The following is a 21466-nucleotide window of genomic DNA, read 5'->3' on the forward strand; positions in this document are numbered from 1 at the left end:
AAGGGAAAAGAAAGTGCAACTATTACGATGTACTCTCTTCGTATGTTTTTTCATTAGTGGTCAAAAAGTCAAAATTCCCAGAAATTGCTACGATCACTGCAAAAATCACACACTAAACCTCTGTCTACTACCTTCTCTTTATCTCTTCTCGATCTCGTTGGTTCTCGCAAGGTTAGTTAAATGTTCATGTTAAGCTCTAAAATCTCAATTTGATTTTCCAGTTTGTTGTTTTTTTCGTTCAATTAATTTGTGGGTTTGATTTTTTAATGTTTGCGATTTGGTAATTAATTGGGTTTTGGTTGATTTCGGAGGTTGATTGATGAGAAATTGTGAACCAATTTATTCAAATTAAGCTGACTTATGGTGGATTAGGGTTTTCAATTTTTGCGTTGTTGATGCAGCGAAGTAATTTTTAAATTAGGGTTTTCCTGTATCGTGTTCTAGATGATAGATAGGTTAGTGGGGAGATTTTGAAATTTTGATTTTGTTGGATTTATGAAGGAGAAATCAGTTAGGGTTTAATGATTGTTCAATGGGCATGTAAATTTGATATCTTTATTATAATCACCAATTCACCATTGCTTGTAAAATGTATTCACTATCAATTTCATGGTTACATAGTCAATGACTATGATTTTGATTGTTTGTTTCATATGCATATTTGCTATAATAATTTACGATGATATTTTGAATGCAGTAATCTATAGATTTTGGTGTTCCAGCATCTTTTCGCTTTCGTCTGGTTTTAGGTCCTTGTTGATAAACACACTGGTAAGTAGAATGACTTAAATATACTCGTATTACATTTTATGTATTGAACTGCTAAGCCGGTAGCAATGACATCCTTATACAGGAACTACTTAGAAGTCTGACAGTATGCACGGTGGCTTTAATGTTCCGAATATGTCGGGTACACTTTCATCCCGAAATTCATCCATGAATAGTGTCGCTTCTGGCGGGGTTCAACAACCAACAGGGAATGTTCCAGGGGGTAGATTTGCATCAAATAACATCCCAGTTGCTCTGTCTCAGGTTTGTTGTTGTTAACAGGTTATGCTTGTTTGCAAGTTTAATGCATAATGGCCATTTAATTTGTGCCTCATATTTTATTTCCTATTGCGGTAAAAATTCCTTTTCATTTGTAGATGTCTCATGGGAGCTCACATGGTGGATATTCAGGAGTCACAAATAGAGGAGGTATGAATGTTGTTGGAAGCCCTGGATATAGCAGTAATACAAATGGAGTTGGTGGCTCTATTCCTGGGATCCTCCCCACCTCTGCTGCAATTGGTAATCGTAATGCTGTTCCTGGCCTAGGAGTCTCCCCTGTGTTGGGAAATACCGGTCCCCGGGTTACTGGCTCAGTGGGAAGTATGGTAGGCAGTGGAAACATTGGGAGAAGTATAGGTTCAGGTGGAGGGCTATCAGTGCCTGGCCTTGCTTCTCGCTTGAATTTGTCTGCAAACAGTGGATCTGGGAGCTTAGGTGTGCAAGGACCAAATAGATTAACTGGAGGTGTACTCCAACAGGGTATCACATCTAACTCATCATCTTTTATCATTTTTAGTATTATTTCTGTGTTGAAACCTTGGGCAGTTGAGTTTCAAGGTTCAAATCCAAATTATCCTTACACAACATCGTGAGGAAGAAAGGATTGTTGATGGATTTTTAAGAGTAATTCTGGATTTGAAACAAATTTTTTTTAGTACATGCTAAATTCACTGACCTTAGTTCCAAAAAAGACGGTTCAATCAAAGTCTGGTTATATGTTTTAACATATTATGAAAAAGACTTGGGTAACAGAATTATTGCTGCATTCTAGTACATTAGGATTAAAGAGTTTTTGTGGATAATGTTTAATTTGAGACCGTTCTCAGAAAATAATTTTTTGGATAATGATGATTGGAGTTTGGAGGATGAGTAGGCTTGGTGTTGTTTTCAAATTGGAATTTAACAACCCTTATAATTATCGACTTGGAAATTCTTGGATAGAGAAAGCCTCTGGTCAAACCCATCTTGGCATGCAATGAGATGATCTCAAGCATAAATCCATCTCCAATCCTTCATTTTGCATTAGGAAACATCTTGTATATGGACCACAAATCAGTTGGAGTTTGTGAAGGGAGATAGAAATTGCAACAAACCTGCTTAATCATCTGTTACTATTTATGGATATTAATTTTTTAATTGATTTGATCAAAATCCATTGTTAAATATACAATGAAAAAACTATATCTACAAATCAAGCTGTCAATTCATGAGAACAAAGTAGGATCATTTAGTTAGGGCTTCTATTTGTCTAAGGGAGGTGACTACTGCTGTTGTATTAATACAGCTTATCACTGGCCACACTTTAACTTAAGTCCATTTTTAAAGTATGTATTGAATATATTCACCCCTCACCCCCCCCCCCCTTGCGTGTATTTCTAGCATATCATTGTCAATAAGCTTAAGAAAATTGAAAATTCATATTTGATAGTTGATTATTGTGACGGAAAACCCTTAATTTATTTTATTTGTTTGATGAAAGAAACCAGATTTTATGACGGAAAACCCTTATTTTAAATTACAATAGAGTCTCATATGACCTCTTTTAAATATTATTTAAGGGTCTGACTAGTTAGACACCTGAACGTATATGAATATTACCATTATCTAATTATAGAAAATGTAGTGATAAGTAGGATTTTGGGAATAGATGAAGGAGGCTAATCAGAGGTTGTCTTTCTTTGTCTCATTTCTCTTTACCATCGGTGCTTGGACTGTGTCTCATGGGCAGAGGATGAGAGGCAAATTGACCTTTAGCCCCCCCTTTTTTTGTTTATCTAGGTAGTGGCGTCTTGACTTAGATGGTTGCTGAAGAGTGTCCTGGTTTCCATGTAGTTGCCACTGTCTGTTGGTATTATTTTGTTCCTTTTTAGTGTTGGTGAGAATTATTGAAATGTGTTTACTTGGTAGCAAATCTTTGAGTTGATTTACGTGCTTTAATCTATGTAAGCATAGTTTCATGAGAGTTGATGTAGATCTTATTGCTCTTGATAGATTCGCTTATATGTTAGGTCGTGGGACTAAGTATTGAACTCTTATTTGGGAGTGTCTTGAGGCAGGATAATCCCAGACATTGTGTAATTTTGGATGGGCCATACTCTGGGGCTTGGTAACTCAGCCTTAAAATGCTGTTCTCTTGTTAGATAAGCTGAGAAAGAAAAGGAGAGCTGGATTGGGAGTTTTGGGACAGTGGTTGCAAATGAAGTAAGTAAAGTGGTAGTGTAGGAATTATGAAGAGCTAGGTATTGTTTTGGTGACAAGACCTCCCTTTCTAGTGCTACTATGATCTCCCTCAATGTCTCACACAGCAATCAGCTGTCCTCTTCCCACTCTCTAATTGTTCCAAACAGAGGCTGCCTAAGAGCCCAAATTGCTTTTAATGGTAAGGCTCATCTTACTTTCCTAACAACCTTCCTTCATTTCTTCTTGGTTTTTTTCCTCTTCATTCCCCAAAAATGATCTTTTGTCATCTCCTCAACGGAGCATCCTGATGCCTCTTAGCGTTTTTAAAGCAATTTAGTTGTGCTTCTTTTGCATGTTTTTTCGAGATATACACCCATCTCATCTCTTACCGCTTATTTTCTATGACCGGTTAGGCGGTTGTTGTAATGTTTTGATTTTTGCACTAATCATACTCGAAATATGACCATTAGTTTAGTTTAATATATAACAAAGATATGTTGTTTGGTTGGTCTCAATGTGTTTTTTTCATCATATTTTCCTGAAAGATATAGTAAATATTTATGAGCAAGATTATGCGTCAGCAAGCTCAAAGGTCAAATATAGGCAAAAAATGATAATAGAAAAAGAAAAAAAATTGAGGCAATTTTTCATTACTATATACAAAGTGTGTGTGTATTCTGTCAAGTTTTCAAGGACTTTGCCCTCATTCCTTAATCTCTCTCTTTATCAAGATCTGGAATAGGTTACCAATGTTTTGACTTTCGCCACTCAAATCAATAGAGCTTTTTAAAGAAGTTAAATTGATGTAAAATTTGATTTACTTCTGGAAAGAATCTTCCAGGCTTGAGGTTTCTTTTATATATTTTCTTTATTTACACTTTTACAAAATGGAAGCAAGGCTGCATTCCTAGCTTTTATAGAGGCCTGTAGCAAAATCTAAGCTCAAGACTAAGAAATGTTATAGAATAGAAATTTGGATATAAAAAATAAAAGCTTGAGTCATTGATTGATAATGGCAGAAACTTGGATACAAAAGTGATAGGATAATAGCTTTAGGCTATTACTCTCTTGATAACCCTAGGTTATCACTCTCTCTTTGTAACTTGAGGTTACCATTCTCTCTCATCCCACATTACAAATTACATGCCTTTCTACTGCTATGCTACCTCCCTTTTATAATCAAGCAAAACTACGAAAATTAATATTGTTTGCCCTCTACGAAAATTAATCAAGAGATCAGAATTCAGTCCTATGTTGCCACAATCCCTTGTGCTTCTTTAATTAGTTTTGTCCCCTAGTGTTGCTCCTTGTACTGGGGTCATTACAGAAATCTGCCTAGGAAGAATACAGAATATTCTTAGGGAATAAGAATATATGTAGGAGAGATATTCACATGTAATACTGTGTAGAGGAAGAGTATTACCAACCCACCATACTACTCTCTCAATTCTTTCCCTTTAATTTGATCGATATATCCTTGTTGCAACCAACTCTCAAGATTATTACTTGTATTATTTTTTAACCTGACACTTGTAAATTAGTACAATCTATGGTATATTTGTTAGTTTCTCTGTTTTCCTGATTGACTGGCTGAGGCTATTTACATAGAAAATTTTACTTTCCTATAGGTATTTTAACTGGTTCAGTTCTACTTTCTAAGTCTGAGACATTTCTTTTTTTCCTTCCAATCATTTTTACCCAGTGCTGTTTTTAACTAAATACAATTTCTAACTGTACTTAGCTCTTGCTAAGAATGTACTACCTTCTATAGCTCTATGCCGGGAAAAGGGTTTGTTAATGTGACATGATTAATGCCTCAAGTCTTGCATATGGACCTTTTATTTTGAGGAAGCTATGGTCCAACTTTTGCTATGCTGATGACTATTTGGTTTCAGCTTCTCCGCAGATGCTTTCTATGTTTGGAAACTCTTATCCTTCTGCTGGGGGCCCTCTTTCGCAGAACCATGTCCAAGCAGTGAATAATTTAAGCTCCATGGGAATGTTAGGTGATGAGAACTCCAATGATGCCCCTTTTACTTTAAATGACTTTCCTCAGTTAGGTAGTCGCCCTAACTCTGCTGGAGGTCCACAAGGACAAATAGGTATAGTTATGACTTTTTTTGTTTGTAATTAAAAAGATTCTTTGGCATTTATTCCTGCAGTTTGAGATAATTGGTAATTATGCCAGGTTCTATGCGAAAACAAGGCCTCGGAGTTAGTCCCATTGTTCAGCAAAACCAGGAATTTAGCATCCAAAATGAGGATTTTCCTGCATTACCAGGTTTCAAAGGTTTTCCCTGCTCCTTGATTTCAACCCCAAATTGTCTCCTCGGGCTAATTAACTGCTTTGGCGGATATGGTTTATCCTAATATTGACTGTGGTTGTGAAGGGATGTTGATTTTTATGCTGAGGTTAAATCTCTTGAAAATTAATCCCTTTGTCCCAGTTTTAAATCCGTTTTTTTAGTTGACACGTTTTGACTTAACATTATTCACACACTCCCTTTTGACCGTGTTTTGTGATTTATACATAATGAAAAATATAGTCATGTGGGATCTTGTAAGATTCGTCGTGATATATATTTTCAAAATATCAAATTTTCATAATTTTTGCTTATTGGTTATTAAAGATGTGAATAGTTGAAGTTGTGCATTGACAAACGTGATTAAAGAAACGTGTCAACTAAAAAGAAACAGAGGAAGTATATCATAAGCTAGTTTCAATAATGACTGTAGATGCATTTACTCTACAACACTGTTTGAATTTTCTGGCATGTATGGGGGTTCATTGGCTGCCACTTGCCAGTACAGAACATAGAACATTAGTTTTCTAACTTTTCTCTGCTTAGGGCCCTTATTTTTTTTTGGGGTCTGTTGGGTAGCATTTAGCTACATATCAGAGACTGATGACTGTTTTTACTTGGTATATTACTTTTTTTAATACTTATTTTCTCATTTATCACTCGTTTTTGTAGTATAAAAGAATTTTCTTTAATTGAATGGAAATTTGATTCTTGTGCAGCTTGGAATGTTGGTTGTAAGATTTTTGTAGTTTTAAGGGATATTTTTTCAATTGTAATGAAATCTGATTCCTTTGCAGGTGGAAATGCTGATTATGGGATGGAATTCCAGCAAAAGGAACAGATTCATGAAAATGGTGTACCGATGCAATCTCAACACTTCTCTGTGAGCACTTGTTCATTATCGAGATATTAATTTGCATTTTAGGTGTTGTCTTTATTACTTCAGCTGGGTTTCTTGGGAGATGTATGTGTTCTCTTATTTCAAAGATTTATGTCTAGATGGGAAGGTCACCCGGCTTCAACTTAGGAGGAATGTACTCATCACACCGTTCACAGCAGCAGCAGCAACAGCAACATTCACTTTCGGTCAGTAGTTTTCCCTTGTTTCTGTTGTAAGAAAATTTTTGCATCTGAAATTCCCTTTATATTTCAGAAAACTTACGGGTTTAATACGAGGCCGAATGGATCTTTTGAGTTTGTGGTGAATCAAGCTCTTTTACCAGTTAAAAAGTTGTGCCAGCATTGTATATGAGGCAGCTTATCACTAGTAATTGGGTTATGTACTCTGTGGGGAGTTCTGTTTCTGCTGATTAGATATATGGAGAGGACCTAAATTTTAGTCTCCATGTTGCCTTTGTAAATTTTTGCATAGGCAATGTAGCAGTTAAGGTGAAGAAATGTCAAGGGTGGTAGTGATATGCTTACTATATCTAGATTAACTTTCTTCCCTTCCCCATAGCTAACATTGCCAGAAATATGAGCTTCAGATTAATATGACCAATTTTCCATATTGAATAAATACTTTAGGTTTCAATAGATATTTAATATTGATTTAAGAGATGCTAAATACACATCCTGGACCAATTAGTATAAAAGTTATTTGACTAAACTTGCTGTAAATGTTCCCTTGCCGAATGGATCTTTTGAGTTTGTGGTGAATCAAGCTCTTTTACCAGTTAAAAAGTTGTGCCAGCATTGTATATGAGGCAGCTTATCACTAGTAATTGGGTTATGTGCTCTGTGGGCAGTTCTGTTTCTGCTGATTAGATTAATGGAGAGGACCCAAATTTTAGTCTCCATGTTGCCTTTGTAAATTTTTGCATAGGCAATGTAGCAGTTAAGGTGAAGAAATGTCAAGGGTGGTAGAGATATGCTTACTATATCTAGATTAACTTTCTTCCCTTCCCCATAGCTGACATTGCCAGAAATATGAGCTTCAGATTAATAAGACCAATTTTCCATATTGAATAAATACTTTAGGTTTCAACAGATATTTAATATTGATTTAAGAGATGCTAAATACACATTCTGGACCAATTAGTATAAAAGTTATTTGACTAAACTTGCTGTAAATGTTCCCTTGCTGAGTGTAACTTTGTTATAAAGCAATGTAGGGGAAGGGGGGAAGTGGGGATAGGTAGTCATTATAAAAGAAAGATTATCCTTTTTGATATCTTCTAATATCGCAATTTTGTTATGGTACAGAGTAGCATGCCCCCTGGCATCAGCCTAAGGTCCATGAACACTCCGGGTGGAATTTCTAATATGAATTCTTACGAGCAGCAGTTTATGCAGCAGTATCAACAACATAACCAGACACAATTTCGCCTTCAACAGTTGCCATCTCTCAATCAGACTTTTAGAGATCAGGGCATAAAGCCGATACAATCTCCGCAACCTGCTCCAGATCCATATGGATTACTTGGCTTATTGAGTGTGATAAGAATGAGCGATCCTGATCTGACATCTCTTGCCCTTGGAATTGATCTAACGACATTAGGATTGAATTTGAATTCATCAGAAAATCTTCACAAAACTTTTGCCTCCCCGTGGTCTGATGAACCAGCCAAGGGTGAACCCGAGTTCATGATACCTGAATGTTATCATGAAAAACAACCTCCCCCACTAAGTGTGAGCTGCTTGAAACCTCTTGTTCCTTTTTGTTGTTAGGTTTTCTTATTTATGCTCTTCTAATAGTTGTTTTGCTTGCAGCAAGCTTATTTTGCAAAATTTCAGCTGCCAACACTGTTCTACATCTTTTACAGGTAAATCTTCAAGCTGAGGTCCTAATTCTATCATCTATCTCAATTTTTGTGTTATTATTGATAAAATTGTTTTCCATTTGCAGCATGCCAAGAGATGAAGCTCAGATATATGCAGCCAATGAACTGTATGTCCTTATCTTAATTGTTCTTTATACATGTGATTTAGTTCATTATTTCATTTTTGATCTGGCTCTCTTTCTCTTCTTCTCTACCCATGAGGCCATGAGTTTCTCCTGTGCCTAATGGTTGTAATCCTTTTAATGACATTTTGAAGTAAAATAGAAAATCCCTTCATTATATATATATATATATATATATATATATATATATATATATATATATATATATATATATATATATATATATATATATATATATATATATATACTAGATTGGTTTCCAGTGCTGTGCATGAGCCAATATTATACATTCTCTTTTAAGTGATTTTTTTAGTGTTATGGCTATGAGGCTCGTGAACTATGACACAAAGCATAAACGCTAATTTTTTTATACGCTAAGTTTGATTTGTTATATTAGTATGTAGTTTCACAACACTTCAATATTTGAATTATATGATCTATCTATATGTATTTTCTATTAAAATATGAAGAGGGCCACTCTGTAAATGATATGATCTTTCTATATGTATTTTCTATAAAATATGAAGAGGGCCACTCTGTAAATGATATGATCTATATATATGTATTTTCTATTAACATATGAAGAGGGTCACTCTGTAATCAATAGAGATGCCTAGCATAGTATGAGGGTTTATAACAAAAACAAACTTATTTATATATGGAATCCACTTGGTTACTTGAGAGGAGTGAGAGTGGGATTTAAATGATTTTCTGATGTCACTGGGTGCTTCTGCATGACCTTCCATGTAACCAAATTGCGATGGTAGTATAGGATGATTTGTACTTTGACATTCAAAGATGTGCTAAAAAAATAGCCATAAATCATTTGACAATGGTTCCTGGTTGACATCTTTATGACACAATGGAACCAACTACCTGTCTTCTGTGGTAGATTGGTTCTATGTTTTTCTTGGCTGGTAGGGATTTTTGTCAGGAGCCATTTCACTCTGCAAAGAACAGGGATTGAACCCATGTATAGTAGGTTTATTTATTTATTTTATAATTTGTTTTATGTCTTGATCCACTTGGCTTGTCCTTACCCCTCAATGTGCTTAAATGTCCATCTTCACTTAAATCATTTCAGAAACCAGTGTTAGGGCGTCACCATTTGCTCAACTTGTGGAAATATCCACTACCTCTTGGCGTCATAAATCTGAGTGTTTTTCTTTCTTTTCTGGCAGCTATAACAGAGGTTGGTTCTACCACAAAGACCTCCGACTTTGGTTTATGAGAGTTCCCAACATGGAGCCTCTTGTTAAGACCAATGCATATGAAAGAGGTTCTTATGTTGCCTTTGATCCCAATACATGGGATACGTCTATTAAGGTATGTAAATTTCTATATACTCACGCTTTTATGAAATTTACATGAACTCAATCTCATTATGGTATTCTTCTGCAGGAGAATTTTGTTATCCATTATGAACTTGTTGAGAAAAGACCAGCTCTACATCATCAATAGGTCTCCTGGTAGATTGTACATTCAGTGGCCGATGCTTGGGTTCAGCACCAGCCTGCTAGTGCTGCAAGAAATCTACCTTGTGATAATTTAAAGAAAATTTTGCATTTAATTAGGCATTAATTTTTAGGGCCTGAAAGGTGCAAAGCTAATTTCTTCTTTCGATTAGTTTACAGAATTGTAAATTCCAGTGTATTATTAGACTGAACCGGATGCTGTTGGTACAGTTTGATTTGGGAGTTCAATAACAAAATCCTGTTGTGTTTTTCCCCATAGTCAGATTTTGAAAATTTCTAATGTATATTCTTTTGCTTGCAATCCAGATGCATTTCAATGTATGTTCATATTAATGTTAGTTAAGGGGTTTATTTTTTTTGGTGTTAGGACTTGGAAATATAATGTGAGGGTGAGGTTGTGTGAAGTGTAATTATAAATACAAGTAGTTTTTATGCTGGTTTCCACATTTTTTTGTCTTGTTTAAATACTCTATGTTTAGGCTGCTGCTTTTTAACCATTAATCAGTAAGAAACTAAGAAATAGGCTGAAAATCAAATCATCTTCTCCAAATTGAGGCTCCCTCTGGTTAAGTGTGGTGTACTGGTGTAGACCTTATCAGAGATGAGCCTGAGTCTGAGATTGGATTGTTGGGCCGAGAAACGGCTGCTGGCCTATTCAACTATGGAGGAAAAAAAAATACAGAGAAGACTAATAGAAATAAGGGATATAAGCCTTTAAAAGTCGTCATTTCTCCTATTTCATCCAAAAAAAAAAAAACCAAAAAACCTTAGGACTTTGAAAGCATCCATTATACTTAATAATAGATCGAAAAAAAAAAAAAACAAGTCGATTTTAGGTTTGATTGAACGACGGGAATGGAATAACTTGAGTCTTAATATTGCCCCTTTTTATGTCTCCTTTTTACTTAAAATAAAAATTTCTCTTAGAAATTTTACATACTTCCTTTGGTGTGTGGAAATTAAAGGGTAATCTATTCAATTACTCCCTATTAACCGGGGCTTCCTCAATATTAAAACAGAACAACATTATGTACAGAGTAATGTAATATAATTACCAACAATTTTTCTCAATTTTTTTTAAAATAATTTTGACCTTATCATTTTAATTTTCATATATGGTTACATTTTTTTTTTAGCACACATTACATTGGTTTATTCTACATGAGTGGTTTTATTTTTATATTATACTATGTATCACAAATTAATTATTTAAGAAAAAATTATTATCGATGCACAATCATTTATCTAGTTAATTAATACTTGTACTACATATCAATTGTTTTATTTTTTCATTAAAATACTACCTCCGTTAATTATTATGTGCAACAAAGAAATATTTTACGTTTCACAACTAATACCCTTTTGTTACACATACGTAATTAACGGAGGTAGTACTTATAAAGCTCAACTCGTCCCATTAAACTATCCATAATTGGACGATCTCACGATCGTAAAAGAGTAATAAGACCCGGCCCATATATTTTTGGACGGATCTTACCCATTATAACTGGGGCTTTTATTAATGGGGCTCCAACCCATTAAATTTCTCTGTCAACAACGAAACCGAAAAAAAAAAAAAAAAAAAAAAAAAAAAAAAAAACAAAAACAAAACGGATGAACATAGCCCTGCCTAGTTCTTCCTTCTCTCTCCTCCTCCATTGAAGCGCACTCAACATCGCACTTCACCTTCTCCTTCCAATACCTCTTTCCTCCATTAAAGCAGCTTCTGAGGTAACTTGTTGTTCTTTCTTGTAGTATTCATCATTTCAATTTCACAATCTAGGGTTCATCTTTGCTCTAATTTTGTTTTATTTTAAGTGTAGGGTTCCAAAATCTCAAATAATTCTGACCCTAATTTCGTTATTGAATTGTATGTTTCTAAAATTATGTTATTTTTCGAGATAATTGAATCGAATTCGGTGGCTAATGTATTGCATAGCCCTTTAATGTTAGGATTGAACTACACGGCTTGGCTGTGTGCAATTTACGTTGATTTTTGTTTTATTGTTTGTAAATGAGGTGAGTATACCTGTGTTTTTGAGCCTAATTTGATAATTGAATCAAGTTTGGTTGCTAATGTGTTGCAGGTTTTTGATTAGAACCCTTTAATGTTAGGACGGAACTATGAAAATGGACCTTTTAACCATGCGCCCGCCAATCCGGCTGCGGCCTGTGAGGATAGTGATGATGAGGATACCCCATTAGTTTTTACTAGAAGAAAAACAACCCCAATAAGCTCGGAATTAAAGAATTCTTCATTGTCAGTGAGAAATGATAAGCCGTCGGGGAAGTTGGGTTCTGATGCTAGAACCTTGAATGATCGAGGTTCTAGTGCTTTGAAGGGGAAGACGGTTTCATCTTCGAAGCCGTCTTCTTCAAAGCCGACTCTTGGAACTCAAAAATCTCCACCTCCATCCTCGAGAAACCTAAAGTCACCGCCTTTATCAATTAGACCTTCTCCCTCTCCACCTTCATCAACTCGACCTTCTCCATCCCCACAACCTTCATCGAATAGACCTTCTCCATCTCCTCCTTCAAACCGACCTTCTCCGTCTCCTCCTTCAACTCGACCTTCTCCATCTCCACAGCCTTTATCTTATAGACCTTCTCCATCTCCCCCACCATCTAGGACAACAAATAGCAAATTACCTTCCACAAATGGAGCTTCTTCAGCAAATCACCAGCCAAAGAAGGATATTCCAGTTAAAGTTGAGAAGCGTTCTCCAGTTGCAGTTAAAGAAGAGAAGCGTGCTCCAGCTGTAGTTAAAGAGGAAAAGCTTGCTAAGCCATTAGCTGATGACTCTGATGATTCTGATGATGACAAGCCACTTAGTACAAGATGCTCTGTTGGTTCAAAGAAAGGAATTTCCAATATGGCTGAAGGCAAGTCTTGTAGTAGTGATTCTGAGGATGATAAGCCTCTTTTTGCTAGGATAGATAAGGGAAGGGCTACTGCTGGAACATCACAGACTCAAAAGTTAAAGGCCGGGAGTATGAAACCATCAGATGATTCAGAGGATGAAAAACCTTTGTCAGCTAAGTTACAGATGAAAGGCAACAATGGGACATCTGCTATCAAGCATGATGATTCTGATGAAGACAAACCATTGTCTTCTAAGCTACAACAAAATGGATCTATTAACAGGGAAACTCAAATTAAGAAAGGACCTGTTAGTTCAATTAAAAGGCCTTCAGCAGATTCCTCTGCTGGTCAATCTTCTATAAAAAAGGCAAAGCTTTCAGATGCATCTACCTCAGGTAAAGCTAAGCAAATACCTCTAAAAGCAAGGGTCAAGGATGATGATGACCACATTCCAATAGGTCAACGGTTGAATAAATCTGCATCAGGTAGTAAATCCGTGCCAGCTAAAAAGGTTACTAAAGTTAATTCTTCCAAGTTGAAGAAAGTCAATAAGAAATCAAAGAAAATTATAAAGAAATCAAGTTACTCGAAGTCTTCAAAAGAGCTACCTAATTCAGGTGATGGGCAGAAATGGACCACCCTGGTTCACAGTGGTGTTATATTTCCTCCTCCGTACCAGCCTCATGGGGTTAAGATGCTGTACAATGGTAAACCAGTTGACCTCACACCTGAGCAGGAGGAGGTAGTTTACTCACGTGCTTGTAGTTTCTTGATTTTTTACTGTCTCTCTAAACATTTATTAGCTTCTCATCCCCCCCCCCCCTCTTTTTTTTTCCCTTTTATGCTGGTTTACTTACTTGTATGCCTCGTTTTATTTATTTCTGTTCACAGGTTGCTACTATGTACGCTGTGATGCTTGAGACAGATTATGTACAGAAGGAAAAATTTAATGAAAACTTCTTTACTGATTGGAAAAAACTTCTTGGGAAGAACCATGTGATTCAGGACCTTAGCAAGTGTGATTTTAGGCCGATACATGAATGGCATTTAAGTGAGAAGGAGAAAAAGAAACAAATGACCACTGATGTAAGTGTGTCAGTTAGAATATTGATTTTATTTGATAAAATATTTTTATAACCTAAGATGGTGATTAGATAGAATCTTGTAGGGATGAATTTGCTTGTTTACATTTGTGTATCATGAGTTCTATGATGATTATTGCTTAACTTTTTAGTGCAATTGTACCTGCTGATAAGTATAGCTGTTTGCTGTACATGATAAAAAAAATGATTTTTTTCTTGCTTGTACTTGGGAACTGCTGTTGCTGCTGGAGTTTGTTGTCAAAATCTGTTGTGGGCATTTAGCTGTTAGAATTTCCCTGTGTAAAGCTATTTGCAGGTTTGTTTTGGGATGTAGGGAGTACAAATATCTGGTTAAAGGGGTTAAGACAACTATTTTTTTTGGGTGTCACATTGATATGTGTATCGTTGTCATTCATTCTGCCACTGGGTTATACCTTAGGTGACCCTGTTGTCCATATTTGTTGCTCTGTATCTTTTTATGATTTGTCTTTTGATCCTTGATGATTTTGGTGAAATGAATTATGTGATTTGTTTGATGCTTTTGCTCAAGAATCTGACTATAATCACCATTATTGCAGGAGAAGAAGGCATTAAAAGAAGAGAAATTGAAACTAGAAGAGAAGTATATGTGGGCTATTGTTGATGGTGTCAAAGAAAAGGTTTTCTTTCCTTTCAACCTGCAATTACAGTGGCTGTGTTACTGTGTGCATTTTTTTTTACCTTGTTAATTGTATCATATAGTGAGGATGTTCATACTTATAGCAACTTGAGGTCTGTTTTTTATGAAGGATTGCAGGAACTTGATCTTGTTTGTTGAATGTGATTTCATATGAGGTTGATCACCATGTGTATAATCTCTTGTTTGTGAATGTAATTGCATATGAGGTTGATCTATTCATGTGTATAATGTTCATACTCGAAGCAAAATTTCATTGTGTATCATATTAAGGCAATCCTTCCACTTGTGGCACCCTGCTTCTTCCATTATCAAGTGCGTCACAGAATGGTTGAGTTTCAGATTTTGGACTGTATCCTACTTATTGCTGGTTCCATAGTGACATTTTTTTTTTAGTTTTTGATTACTTGGTTATTAATTTAATTAGAGCAGGCCTTGCAAACATGGTTACATTCACTAATTGAATGATTATGTAATAGCATATTGTGATACTGCCTTCATTCTTATCTGTATGTGTTTTATTATCTTTTCTCTTGGTATTTAGTATTTTTTTGTTACAAAAAATTTTCTATAAAATGGGCTTCTCACTAGTATGGCACATGTGAGGTACTTTTGGGTAGGAAGAAGGAGGGCCCCATTGAGTGTCAAGTTCCTAATATATTTCAAATGCCAAATATGTTGCTGTTTTGGTGTTACTGATTATAAGGCCAATCAATATCATTATAGTAAATACATCGGTACTACCGTACTATCATTACCAAGCTGTTGATGATTTAAACATAGTTTCTATGTAATAATGCTTCTTTTTTGTGTAAGACGCATACTGTTGCTGCACTAGCATGTGTGCTCTCTCTACTCGTTGAGAATTGTTCATTTTATTTTGATAGAAAGATTGACAACCTTCTGAGGGTGATTAACTCTTATTTAGATAAAATAATGGGCAAACCAGTCAGTTTCCCTATTTCTTTTTGTGTGAAGCAATGATACTAATCACATTCGTGTATTGTAGTCTGTTAATTTAAATCTGAACCATTGTTGAAATTTTGTTACAGGTGGGAAACTTTAGAGTTGAGCCTCCTGGGTTGTTTAGGGGCCGTGGAGAGCATCCCAAGGTTTTCATATTTTCATATTGTGTCTTAGGCTTAATGAGCTTACTTGGCAACATCTTTAAGCATTATTTTTATTTGTCATGGCACAGATGGGGAAACTCAAAAAACGTATTCATCCAAGTGACATTACAATAAATATAGGAAAAGACGCTCTGATTCCAGAATGTCCCATCCCTGGTCAGAGGTGGTGGTTCATTCATTTATTTATTTTTCACAAAATAAGATAGTACTTCCTTCTGTTCACACATTGTTTGAAGAATTCTTGTCTTTCTCTGTAAAAATGCATTCAAGATGTTACATCTTTGTTGGCAGTTGGAAAGAAGTACGGCATGACAACACAGTTACATGGTTAGCTTATTGGAATGATCCCATAAACCCAAAAGAGTTCAAGTATGTGTTCTTGGCAGCTAGCAGTACGTTGAAGGGGCAAAGTGACAAGGAAAAATATGAGAAAGCAAGGAAGTTGAAGGTTGCTCGACTTTCACCCTGATGTTTACTGTTGGTATTGATCTGTTGATGGTTTGTTTTAATGCTTGCTTTTATCAAGTGCAGGACTACATTGAAGGTATTCGAACAACATATAAAAAGAATTTTAGGAGCAACGATATGACCAGGAAACAGATAGCAGTTGCTACCTATCTCATTGATAGACTTGCTTTGAGGGCGGGTAATGAAAAGGTAGAGTTTACTTACTAATTATACTTAATATGTTCCGTAGATGAAGCTAAGTGCCTGTTTCAGAGTTTTACTAACTATAAGTTGGTTCATTGAAGTTGTTTTGGCATGGGTTTTCCCTCTGTACGTTAATGCTGTGGGGTGGAAGCCTTAAAGCATTGGATGAATCTTTATTGTTTAATTGAAAATTTTAAATGTGTTTCTTGATGGTTTGGCTAAAACTTGAACCGCTGGAAGGATAATTTTGAAGATGCTTATTGTGGTTATTTATTTGCCCGCAACAAATAGTAGTATATGTTCAGATAAGACTAAATAGAGTATGTCGTATACTAGTGAAACCTTTGGTATGTTTTTGCATGTATAAATGGTGATATTACTCCAAATTCCGATTTAGTTTGCCCACATATCAAAGCATGTAATCATAGGAGGTGTTTTGGTGTTTGGTTATCGATTATTATTTGAATAAAAAAGTAGATGTGATAGGAGATAATGGGGTAGTATTATATTCAAAGTATATGTGAAGAGAGAAAATTGGTTGGCCACGGGTAGAGGAGTGAAGTACTAAAATAATACTGGGCCCTTGCCAAATATAGAAACAGGCAAACTATTTTTGTATGGATTGAAAAGGAAAGTAGGAAAATTTAATGGGCAACCTTTTTTTTACCTTCAATAAACAGAATCTCTTCATAATAGGAACATTTAGGTCCACATAAAAGCCCCATGATATGATTTGAAAGAAACAATTTTTTATCTTCAATATTTTGAGCTATGAAAACAGCATTTTCATGAGTTTAATTGTGAACTAGCAGGTTGATGTGGAGTGTCTAGAGTTTCCAGACATGGGCTGCTGGTGAATGTACTCATAACTTAGTAAAAATAGATTCATTAGCAGAAAATTAGGACTCCATTACTCCCAAGGGATTGTAAGCAAAACAAATGTGCATCCTATTGTCCTTTTCATTTTGAAATCTGTTTGATAGTCACTGCAGTCACATAAGCAGTATATAAGTTCAAGATTCCTGTTCGTTTCCATTGCTTGTTTTCCCAATGTTTCCTCAACCCACTGAATTGTTACCAGATAATGGAAAATTGCCCCCTTGCTCTCTCTTCCCTCTCCCTCCTTCCCTTCCTTCTACATCCTTCTATCCAAACACATTGATATTCACCAATCTTTACTGTATTTTAGAGTTTTTGATTAGCTTTGTGGTCTCTGGTTTATACCTGAAGACGAGGGAAGTGTGGATGACACTTTGGGAATCAGGTTACTTGTTTATTAACACGTTTTTATACTGTGATACCTCTTGCCATGTTCCAGGATGATGATGAAGCAGATACAGTTGGTTGTTGTACATTGAAAGTGGAAAACGTAATACCAAAAGAAGGGTGTATATTGGAGGTAAGTTGATTTTCACTCCTTTCTGGCTTTATTCAACAATGATAAGAGGGTTGGGGTGAGGTTCAGGCAATGTTTGTGGATTTCTAAAATTTTGCAGCTTTGATTTATCACGACCTTAATATTATTTATGCTGTCCAGTTTGATTTTCTTGGTAAAGATTCGATCAAGTACTACAAACAATTTGCTGCTGACAAGGATGTGTATGAAGCAGTTAAGATTTTCAGACAAGGTATCAAACAGTAGTTCATGTGCGACTATGTTGGTGTTTTTTTTGGCAAGTCTTGTTTTAAAATATTAACTCTTTTTATCAGGGAAGCGTGACGGTGATGATCTCTTTGACAAGTTGGACACTAGCAAGTTGAATGCTCATCTGAAAGAACTAATGCCTGGTCTCACTGCTAAAGTATTCCGTACGTTTAATGCATCTGTCACTTTGGATGACATGGTATGGATTCCGTGACTGTCTCTTTAGTCTATAGCTTAGAAAGAGTGGCTATGTTCACGCTGTTACATAATCCATATCCAGTATGAAAAAGAGGAAAATTTTGAACCTGCATGTGATTTTTCAACAGTTTTTTTTAATCATCTTTGAACAATGAAATAGGAGTCAAAACAACAACTTAATGGTGATTCCTTGTGCTCATGTAGTTGTATGATCAGTGTTGCATATTTGATTTCAAGGCTTTTTATGGCCTTTTCAAACTCCGATGCAATACTTTAAATGGAGATGTACATGAAGTAGATCCCGATCCCCCTTTCGAAACAGAATAAAATTAATGTTAGTTTGCAATGAGTTAATTTATATCATTTGATGAATTTTTGTTTGTGTATATTAGCTTGCTAAAGGGGTTGGAAGTGGAGAGGTGCCAGAAAAAATAGCCAGTTATCAGCATGCAAACAAGGAGGTAAGTTTGAGTCTTCAGCGTTTCTTGAAAACTTTGCTATGAGGTCCATGTACTAGGTTTCATGCAGAGTGTTATTTCTCTTCCAGGTTGCAATCATTTGTAATCATCAACGTGCAGTATCAAAGTCTCATTCTACACAGATGGATAGACTTCAAGCAAAAATAGATGAAGCAAAGGTATGATTCTCTGTTTACGCAATTTGTGAAGCTTTTGATATGGGTATATGATGCCTCACAGACACCTACTAAGAAGAGGAGCAGTCCTTTTGTGTATTCCAATTTCATGAGTTTTTGGAGTATAACTGATGTTTCTCTTTTGCCCGTTATATTGGTGAGTGCATATTACTTAATTACATGGTTTCAAAACTGACACTAGGCTGAGTTGACTGAACTGGAGATGGATTTGACTCGGGCAAAGAAAGGAAAACCTCCATTGAAGGACAGTAATGGAAAGCAAAAGAGAAATTTGACCCCCGAAGCGTAATTGTCTTGACGCCTTGTGCTGATTGCTTATTGTAAAATCTTTTCTAAGTTACTTTTGAGCATTTTTGGCTGATCTATGATGATGTTTTTGTAGGATTGAGAAAAAGATTCTCTCAGTGAAGACAAAAATTGACAAATATGAGCGCGATATGAAAAGTAAAGAAGATCTCAAAGAAATCGCTCTGGGCACATCAAAGATAAACTATCTTGACCCTCGGATCACAGTTGCATGGTGCAAAAGAAATGAAGTCCCCATTGAGAAAGTAAAGTTGTTTCTCTTGCAAAACTTTCCCATCTTAGTGCTATAGCTTAATAAATTAATTTTATAATGTTAATTAACCTGAACACCTTGGATCCTAAATGATATTTTGGAAAGTAACAAAAGTCCCCTTAGTAATGTTGTTATTCAAAAAACTATGATATATAATCCACTTCTTACTCTAAATCATATATCCACAACCACTTGTACTGTCATTTTTAATTAATTTAAGTCCATTCTTGAATGGAATTTTTATTCAAATAGTCATCTTTAAGATTGAGTCATTGCTCTGAAAAACCACCCTCAGGTGACTAGCAATTTGGAAAATTAATGAATACACCAGGTTGTGTGGATGTGGACTACAGGAAATGGGTAGTTGAGTTTATCCTAAGATTAGGGGTAATATTAGTCTAATATCCTCGTTCTGTCGTGGTTGTGTAATGTTTTTAACATCTAATCCCTTTAATTCAAATATTATGTATCTGACCTTTACTTCTCTGTATCTTCTCTGTTTCACTGGTTTCTTACAGATCTTTAATAAGTCTTTGCTGGCAAAGTTCTCATGGGCCATGGATTGCGATCCCAGCTTCAGATTTTGACTGCCTTTCAATTATCTCTTTCCATGCCATTACCCATCATTGATAAAGGCTGGTATTGCCAGATTTCATTTCTTTCATACTTTGCTCCTCCGGATTCTTGTGCTCGCTGTTGGGTCTATGGAACCTTGGGTTTTTCAGCTTTAATCTGTCTGAGCGGCCTTTTCTATATTTTTACTTTGCTATTCTAAGACAACGGGAAATTGAGACAATCCTCTGCTGAGTAGAAATTTAGTGTTGTACCATTATTGTTTCAATGCATAATTCAACATTTCAAAAGGAATTGTGGGCTGTTTGCATTAGTGAAGCTGATGAAGCAAGTTCAGTGGATATGAAATACTGCCCCCGCCCCCCTACTGATATAACTTACAGAATCCTGTTCTTTGTGCTAAGATTGCTAATGTATTATGTATAGACCCTTTTCAGAAATTAATGTACAAGTATAGCAGGTTAATTTGATTGCATTTTGAGGCAGGGTTCAATTACACCGATAATGCAGCGTATATTTGACCCTACACCTTGTTCACATAGAAGCAGAAACTGGAAGTTTTCAATTGAGATCCATATCCGCTGGTTGACTATGTGTGAAGCTTTATTCCGTTTTAATTTTTTTTTTTTTTTTTTTTTTTTTTAAATTTGTATACCAAGTTCTGCCAAGGCAATGGCAACTTGGTGGATAGAGGATGGGATGTGAAACTCAATTTTCCCAGTTTTTTCATCTCATAGGATTGTTACTAATTTTTTTTTATATTTTTTAATCGTTTTGCCTTACGGGTTATGTATTCTAATGTTGGGTACTCCTTTGTTTGGCTACTGATTTTCATAAAGTTTTTTGGCATGTTTAATGCACGAGTTATTTCTTATAGATTATATTTCTTGAGGTGTTTTTTAAGAAATTAAATCACCTCATTTTGATGCTTAAATATGCAAGTTATGGAATATTTAGAGTCTTTAACCAATTAACGTTATATAATTTGTATTTAAGTTAGTGAGAATGTGAAAGAAATAATGTTGATTACATTTAAAGAATTAATTCTACTGATGATTTTAATATAAATGTTTTATAAAACTACATAAATTGTACTGTAACTCTGTAAGTGTGAGATGTGGTGCTATTGATTTGCGTGATGATTTGTGTTATTGTATACGGAGTTCTAAACAATGTGAAGGGTAAATCAACATGAATTGATATTAATACTCCGTAACTTGTTATAGAGTATGCTAATGTCTGGTTTTATGTCTTTTTTAAAAATGTATTTTAGGACTAATTTCTTCTTTTTGTGTAATTTTTTTATTTTTATTTTTCCAAATGTTGTAATTGCAATTAAAGCTCTGGTCCGGAATTATAAAATATCCTAAGCAAAACCGTGTTTTGTTTGTGTTTAGGATTTTGGGAAACTCCTTAGATTGGAGTAATTTCCATTGATAAATATATATAGGAGTTACAACGTGAGTTTTAGCTGTGTTTGGAAACCTAAAAAGATAATCATTCAAAATAAATCTCATATA

General features: G+C 35.3%; 2 protein-coding genes across 3 annotated transcripts; both read left to right on the forward strand.

The window, feature by feature from the left end:
* The first annotated feature begins 14 nt into the window (after nt 1-14).
* On the forward strand, nt 15-10172 carry LOC145630126 (putative NOT transcription complex subunit VIP2). 2 transcript variants are annotated; one of them, XM_081682367.1, is made up of 13 exons: nt 15-171; nt 698-771; nt 854-1032; nt 1146-1530; nt 5127-5333; nt 5420-5521; nt 6332-6417; nt 6534-6620; nt 7740-8165; nt 8247-8299; nt 8383-8424; nt 9621-9765; nt 9841-10172. In XM_081682367.1, exons 3-13 carry the CDS (start codon nt 877-879, stop codon nt 9898-9900), a joined length of 1749 nt encoding a protein of 582 aa, XP_081538493.1. In that variant the 5' UTR covers nt 15-171; nt 698-771; nt 854-876; the 3' UTR covers nt 9901-10172. The 2 variants fall into 2 exon arrangements, with proteins under 2 accessions (XP_081538493.1, XP_081538494.1); XM_081682368.1 differs by having other exon boundaries at nt 5420-5512.
* A 1306-nt stretch (nt 10173-11478) lies between these two features.
* LOC145631604 (DNA topoisomerase 1-like) lies at nt 11479-20576 on the forward strand. The gene is made up of 16 exons (XM_081683717.1): nt 11479-11645; nt 12002-13519; nt 13669-13863; nt 14438-14518; nt 15588-15647; nt 15734-15828; nt 15957-16113; nt 16197-16322; nt 17635-17715; nt 17854-17944; nt 18027-18160; nt 18552-18620; nt 18707-18796; nt 18996-19099; nt 19197-19365; nt 19892-20576. The coding sequence occupies exons 2-16, from the start codon at nt 12023-12025 to the stop codon at nt 19958-19960; spliced, it is 3018 nt and encodes a 1005-aa protein (XP_081539843.1). The 5' UTR covers nt 11479-11645; nt 12002-12022; the 3' UTR covers nt 19961-20576.
* Nucleotides 20577-21466: the final 890 nt, after the last annotated feature.

Source organism: Chenopodium album, chromosome 5 (assembly GCF_948465745.1).
Source record: "Chenopodium album chromosome 5, dcCheAlbu1.1, whole genome shotgun sequence".
Classification (NCBI taxonomy): domain Eukaryota; kingdom Viridiplantae; phylum Streptophyta; class Magnoliopsida; order Caryophyllales; family Amaranthaceae; genus Chenopodium; species Chenopodium album.